Source organism: Anastrepha obliqua, chromosome 6 (assembly GCF_027943255.1).
Source record: "Anastrepha obliqua isolate idAnaObli1 chromosome 6, idAnaObli1_1.0, whole genome shotgun sequence".
Classification (NCBI taxonomy): domain Eukaryota; kingdom Metazoa; phylum Arthropoda; class Insecta; order Diptera; family Tephritidae; genus Anastrepha; species Anastrepha obliqua.
The window spans coordinates 26173975-26181298 of record NC_072897.1 but is presented as its reverse complement, the minus strand read 5'-3'; the positions used below and the strand labels follow the sequence as shown (position 1 = coordinate 26181298).

Genomic DNA, 7324 nt, shown 5'->3' with positions numbered 1-7324 from the left:
GTTTTTTGGCTACAATACATGATCTAGGATTACCTTGAGTACGCTTATAGTACAGATTGTAGTTTCTTCCCGGGAACCCCTTCACCTCGTTGCTCCGCACCCAGGGTTCCTGGATTAAGGCTATGTCAACGTTCTCCTCCCCTAGGAGAACGGTTAGGTTGTCCGTTGCAGTTTGTGAGTGCTGCAGGTTAATTTGGACAACCTTTAAAACCATTTTTTATTGGTTTGCTTCCGCAGGTTCGGCATCATTTAACTGCATGCCAATCAGCAGTTCGCTGGTGCCGTCGACCTCATCCTGCTCCTCCTCCGGATTCGCAGAACGGAATATCTTCAGCTGGGCCTTCCGTATGCCAAACCGAAGTTTATTTTCCACTTTTTGCAGTGGTTCAAGGCTCTCTTCTGTGATTTGAAGGAGGAATGACACGCTGTGCTTTTGCGGAGCCTCCGCTTTGATGATCGACCAATCGGCCATCGGCACTGAGCGGTTGTGAGCCTGGAGATAGGGAATTAACTGATTGGCTTCAAACTCCATGTTTGGTATCCAGATGCGAGCCCTCGGCCTTCGTGGTATCTCGCTAGCTGGAATGAGCTTGAGCCTCAAGCCATCCCAGCTGTTCTGAATTTCGCCAATCGCGTTTGTAAGGAAATGCAATGAGTATTGGTCATCACATTTGATTACCCGGCAACCGCGAACCACTTCCACCGAGTCGAAACCTGGGGATTGACCCTCCGGGTTCGCCATGACATGGTCGACGATTATGCGAGACAACCGTGCCTCAATCTCCGACCATTTGTCAAGCACAGGTTTGCCGCGGTTAGAAGTTTCGTCCACCAGTGCCATTTGAAGATGGTCCCGTGCCACCTCACTGAATTGTTTGGTAAGTTTGGGGACAACCACACCCTGATCTGAGATCTTGTGCTTCTTTGTTGCCCTCTTGTTTTCGTCTTGCGAACGGTTACGTTTTTTGGCCTCTGTCTTTCGGGCGGTTTGGAATGCCAGGTATTCGTCCACCACCTTTTGACACCTTGCCTTGTCAGCCTCATCTTTGGGATGAGCTTTACCTTCGGTCTCGTTCTTACGAATCCTGCCAAGGATAGCGAGAGACCTCTGGTAGAGCTTATACCTTGATGGGCCTGTATTAGTGCGCTTTTGCCCCATGGCTTTAGCGGATGTTGTTGGTTCATTTATGGTTGTTGGCGTACTGTGGCCCACAGCTTTGCCCTCAACTGTTTCTTGGCTGGAGGCCAAGAGCTCATCCTCTGAGGGTGACCCCGTCATCCTCAGTTCGTCCTTGCTTGTACGTCTTGTCCAATTGTCTGACTGTTTTTTAAGTGCGTCCGTCACTTCCTCCTGTCTGTCTGTTTGCTTGTCTTGTAGTTCTGTCCGCGTGTTTGGTTTTTTATCAGTCCGTGCTGTCGATGCGTCGGTATGTTTTCCCGTCATTTTGTCCGTTTGTTCCGTGTTTGTTTTCCCGTCATCCGAATTTTTAAGTTTTTGTGGTTTCATTTCATCTGGTTCGTACGGTCACCTGCCCCGCCAAGGGAGCTGCGCATGTCGCCATGCGCGGTGACCAAAGAGGATAAAGGGGAAATATCCGGTCGACCATGGCAGCGCCCCATACCATGGCAAGGCCACCGTTACAACCTGAGGCGGCCTGATATCAGGAGGGCTCCGTACGAAGACAGCCTTATTTAGTCCCCCGGCTGCCAAACCCACCCAATAGGCACGGGTCGCATCACACCTTGGGTTGAGGGAGTTTTTTTAACGAAGTTTACGTCTTCGACCTGTGTGGTTCGCGGGAGACCTGCTCTCCTACCTTCCATATCTGGGAGGCGTTCCCCTATCCACCACCTGGGGACGCGCCCTATAGGGATAACAGGTTCCCCCAAGGGATTGGCCCTTGTTCATTATAAATAAATGGTATGCTAGAACGACGCGAGCTGCCTATCAGAATTCTAATATCTGACCATACTTGTTTAGAGCTTGAAGAGGGATTTATATATGCTGCGAGTTTTTCCAAGGTTCGCCTTTTAGCTGATTTATAATTTATAATTAACGAGGTTGGTATCGTTCATGTGGTACTTGTATTTGGACCACCTTTTTTGTTTGCTATTTCTTAAGATGGTAAATAGGTTAGACCAGTATGGTAGTTTGGCGGAAAACTTTCTTGTGTTTGTTTGTGGTATTGAGAGGGGGGCTGCCGAACGAATTATTGTTTTAATATTAGCAGCTTCTGTGTTGATGTTTTTTGAAACGGCTTTATTGTTGGTTAGAGTTATGGATAAGGAATGAAATTTTTTCCAGTCAGCTTTTCCCGTTAAACATTTTGATATCGGCTTGACTTCGTACCAATCGTGGATGGAAAAGGATGTTATAAGCGGTAAATGGTCGCTGTTGTGGAGTTCGTCCAATATACGAGAAGAAAGGCTGAGAGCTATTGAACTGGATGCAAGGATAATATCAGGATGGGTGAAGGCTTGGTGTGTGGGTAGGCCATCGTTCAACACAATGAGATTATGGGTCAAAATTAAATCTTCAATAGTATTTCCTCTTCTATTGGAAGGCTCCAGGCATTGAAATCGCCTAGGACTATAATTGGGGTGGAAAATTTGTTAATTATATAGGTAAGCTCTTTGTAAGTAAAATTTTGGCTAGGAGGAATATAACAATTAATTAAAGTGATTTTTTTTCCAATATCAATCTCAATAGCTAGGCAGGATATATTAGATGAAATAGGAATTATTTTATGATTTAAGGATTTTTTTATAAAGAAAGCGATTCTTTGCTTACACAAGGTATTTTGAGGCAAATTGTGGAAATAGCTATTATATTTGTTAGGTGTGTATGCTGTTTTATTGGATGGAATATGTGTTTCTTGCAGTGCGGCAATTGCCGGGTTGAATTCATTGATTAGTGTATTTAAATCTATGTAGTTATTAAGTTGTCCATTAATATTCCATTGTATTATTTGTATCATCTATTCATCTTTTTGGGGTGGGCTTTCTGTAATAACAGGTGGAAAAGGGTGGGTGGGAAGTTGGGTAGAAGTAGAGAAAGGAAGGAGAAAATAGTGGGGCTTGTGGTGTAGTAATCGACTGAATTATTATAAGTGTAGTCAACAGTGACATTGATACTCGCGTTATATTCATTTGCGTTTATGTTTGCTGTGTTAGCATTGTTGCTAATAGAAAATATTTGCTTAGTTTGTGGGTTACTATTGTTATTATTGCTGGTGGAGGGTAGAAGAGTGTCAACAGTGGGAGTAGGTGATGCTGGCTTGATGTATTTGTTGTATTTTTGTGGTATTATTTGTTTTGATGATATTTAAATTGTTGGGGTTTCTGGAGGTTTATTCTGCTTGGTGATTAGTTATAACGGGTGATTTTTAGCTATTATCTTTTTAAACAGTTGGTTTAAACAGCTGACGCACGTTTCGTGTTTTTTTTTCACTCTCAAACATCTTCAGTTTGGTCTATAAATTAATCATCAATCGTTTTACAAACGAACAACACTTGCAAATCATTGAGTTTTATTATAAAAATGCGTGTTCTGTTAAGAAAGTTTATAGCGCGCTTCTTCCATTTTATGGTCAGTTTAATCGACCCACTTAAGCGGCTATTCGAGCTATTGTGTCTAAATTTAGAACCAAATTTACATTATTGGACATTAAACCACCAACACGCATACGTAGAGTGCGAACTGAAGAAAATATCACAGCTGTATCGGTCAGTGTTAAAGATGACCATCAATTATCGATTCATCGCCGTTCGCAGCAATTGGGCCTCTGTTACTCAACAACGTGGAAAATTTTGTGAAAGGATTTAGGTGTGAAGTCTTTCAAGAAACAGCTGGTGCAAGAATTGAAGCCGAACGACCTGCCGCAACGCAGAATTTTTGGTGAATGGGCTCCTGGAAAGTTGTCCGAAGATCCACTTTTTATCGAAAAATTGTGTTCAGCGACGAAGCTCATTTTTGGATCAATGGGTACGTAATTGAGCAGAATTGTCGATTTTGGGGTGAATATCAGCCAGAAGAATTGCAAGAGCTACCAATGTATCCAGAAACGGTCTCAGTTTGGTGCGGTTTATGGGCTGGAGGTATCATTGGACCGTATTTCTTCAAAGATACTGCGAATCGTAACGTAATTGTGAATGGTGAGCACTACCGTGAAATGATGTCCAACTTTTGTTTGCCCAAAATGCAAGAGCTTGACTTGCATGACATGTGCTTTCAGCAAGACGGTGCCACATGCCACACAGGACGCGTAATAATGGACTTGTTGAAAGGTGAGTTCGGTGAACATTTTATTTCTCGTACGGGACTTGTCAATTGGCCACCCAGATCGTGCGATATAACGCCTTTAGATTATTTTTTGTGGGGCTATGTTAAAGCTCATGTCTATTCAGACAAGCCTGCTTCAATAAACGCATTGGAAGACAATATTAAAGCATTTATATGTGAGATACCGGCCGAAACATTGAAAAGAGTATGCCAAAATTGGACTAAGCGGATGTACCATTTAAAGCGCAGTCGCGGTCAACATTTGCATGAAATAATCTTCAAACATTAAATTATATGGACTGTACTATCGATTTAAATAAACATTTCATGCATTTTTCTGAATTTTACGTGGTGGGGGGTATTTGCATTTTATGTATTCTAATAACCTCGCGCATGCTGCATTTCTTTTCTGTTTTTATTGTAATTATTTGCTTCATTTGAATGAATTTTGGGCATGATTTACTGGAGGCAGCATGATCGCCTGAGCAATTTGCGCAAAAAGTACGTGAGCATGGAGTTGGCGTGTGAGGTGGAAGTGCACATGAGTCGCATACTGGCGTTTTGTTGCAACCTTTAGATGTGCGTCCAAGGATTTGACAACTTTTACACCTCATCGGGTTCGGGAAGTAAGGTCTGACTTTGGTAGTGTACCATGAGACTTCTAGTTTTTCTAGAAGCTGATACAAGTCGAATGTGAGCAACACGACTCCACTAGCAACAGCTTGGCCATCATAACGTTTAAGGAATTTGTATGCTGAGACAACACCTTGATCACTTAAATTCTCCACTATTTCTGTTTCCGGTACATCATTTAGACAAGGCGCATAAATAGTGCCCTTAGATGGGTTAAGATTGTTGTGCATTTCGATTTTCACATCGCAAACTCCAATTATTGCGAGAAATTTTTTTGCAACTAAAAAAAACACTCACTTATATAACGGAAAAGAAAAAAGACCGATACCATTGCTGAGCACAACCGTACGCTTTAAGTGTCAGCCGATGACTGCTTAAAATTATTATTACTTAAAACTCGCTTAATTTTGTTCTTTTCTTTTTTTTCATTGTTTATTATTATATTATTGATCACTAAGTACTTACATGCACAAGTGGTTCATCATATTAATCGGCTGGTTGAAGCTGTTTTTTTTCACGTTGGTTTAAATTGTTTCTTCCACGTTGGTTGAAGTTGTTTCTTTCACGTTGGTTGAAATTTTTTCCTTCACGTTGGTTGAAGTTGTTTCATTCACCTTGATTGAACTTGTTTTAACGATGGTTGAAATTGTTTTTTCCACGTTGATTGAAGTTTCTTTCACCTTGGTTGAAGTTGTTTTAACGTTGGTTGAAATTGTTTCTTTCACATTGGTTGAAGTTGTTTTAACGTTGGTTGAGATTGTTTCTCTCACGATGGTTGAAGTTTCTTTCACGTTGGTTGATGTTTTTTTAACGTTGGGCGCCAGTTATTGCTTGTGGTTGTTGAGCACTATGTGCTCATTGAAAACACTACGTTATTTTTTCAAGCGCTATGCGCTGTTGCTTTATTAAAGAGCTAATTACAACTGAACTTAAAAATAATTTCACCTACTTATATCCCTATTCTTGGCACAATTCGGCGACGGTGTTGCTGTTGGTGCAGAGTTAAAGATTCTATATTTAAAAAAAAATATATGTCTTTATTTAGAACAACTTAACAACGACTTTACACGAACACCGTAAAAAGAATCAGAATAGAATAGAATTAAGACTGATGTTACATTATTACTTATAGCGTAATTGGGTCTATGTTGCATATTAGCACGGTGAATAATTCTTTGGAATTGTTTACCGTTTATTTGGCAAGTGCCGGAAATGCAAAAATATAAGTTGCATAATTGCATTTTGAATTAAACAATTCCAGACGGCACGTGGCGGAAATGGATAAGATTTAGATTATGTATGTACTAGTATGTAACCCCCGAAAATCGGGTGGGCTTTTTCCCCACGGAAAGTAAACAGCATATGTGACACTTTTTTATATTATATTAAAAGTTATGATGATTAGAAAAGTGTATATTTTTATTCATATGTAATATGTAAGAACTTATGTATATAACATTTTTTGTCTCTCTCTCCTCATTTTTTAAAACTATTTAAAATTTTGAGTTTTGCAAAAAGGATCAAACGCACACAAAATCTTTAAATACATACATACGTTTATATATTGTAGTTCAATTGTACCATATATGAACGAAAATAAAAGTGGATGCTTCTATCAATCATATCCAATACGTGACATTCAAACATTTATCACTTACTTACCTACTCTATTCCTCCACTTAAAGTAGGAACTCTTCTACGAACTCTCTTGGTCGTCCTCTAGGCATATTTTAAAATTAAATATGGATGTACTTTTTTCTTAAAATAAATTCTATTTTGCGTCTGTCCAAAACTCTTTCTAATTTGCACCGTAACCGTTGTTTTAAGTGAATTGACAAATTTCAAGTCAATTGTCAATTCATACCAATTATTGCCATCACAACAAAATTTTGAAAAAAATTCGCAGCACCCGTTGGGACTATGTTCATGAATACATATTTATTAGTAAAGAGAACAAAACAAAACAATTAAAGAGTTCTTTGCCCATACAATGCTGTGCTCATTAGAAAGAGAGCTAAACAAAGCAAACGTACTCATATAAATGCGTATATTTGTGTGTCATCCTGCTTTGCATAGACATCGCTGTTATCAATATGAAAATTTTGATAACTTTACACGCAAATATTTCTTGAACAAATTAACCAATTTTAATTTTTATAATTTTCCGGAAATAAGCTCATCAAAACCTTTCTTTTGATATACATTTCATATCTGTACGTGTTGTAGTTTAGTCAGAATAAGCGCCATGTTTTAAAATAATACTATAGATTAAGGGGTTTAACTATAACACCCCCATAATTAGTTTGAGGCTCCGACGAAATATGCAATATAGACATCGTTTTCTTTACCAAAAATATTATGCTTAAAGTAATTATTGCAATAATTATTATTACATCTATATTTATGTCG

The 7324-nt window shown here is 39.4% G+C and overlaps 1 protein-coding gene across 1 annotated transcript; it reads right to left on the bottom strand.

Annotated features, from left to right (window-relative positions):
• Positions 1–217: 217 nt before the first annotated feature.
• Positions 218–1444, bottom strand: LOC129250250 (uncharacterized). The gene has a single exon (XM_054889888.1). It carries the CDS (start codon positions 1442–1444, stop codon positions 218–220), a length of 1227 nt encoding a protein of 408 aa, XP_054745863.1.
• Between the last annotated feature and the right edge of the window lie 5880 nt (positions 1445–7324).

Excerpts from the sequence above, each read along its gene's own strand:
- LOC129250250 (XM_054889888.1), bottom strand. The coding sequence starts at position 1,444 with ATGACGGGAAAACATACCGACGCATCGACAGCACGGACTGATAAAAAA.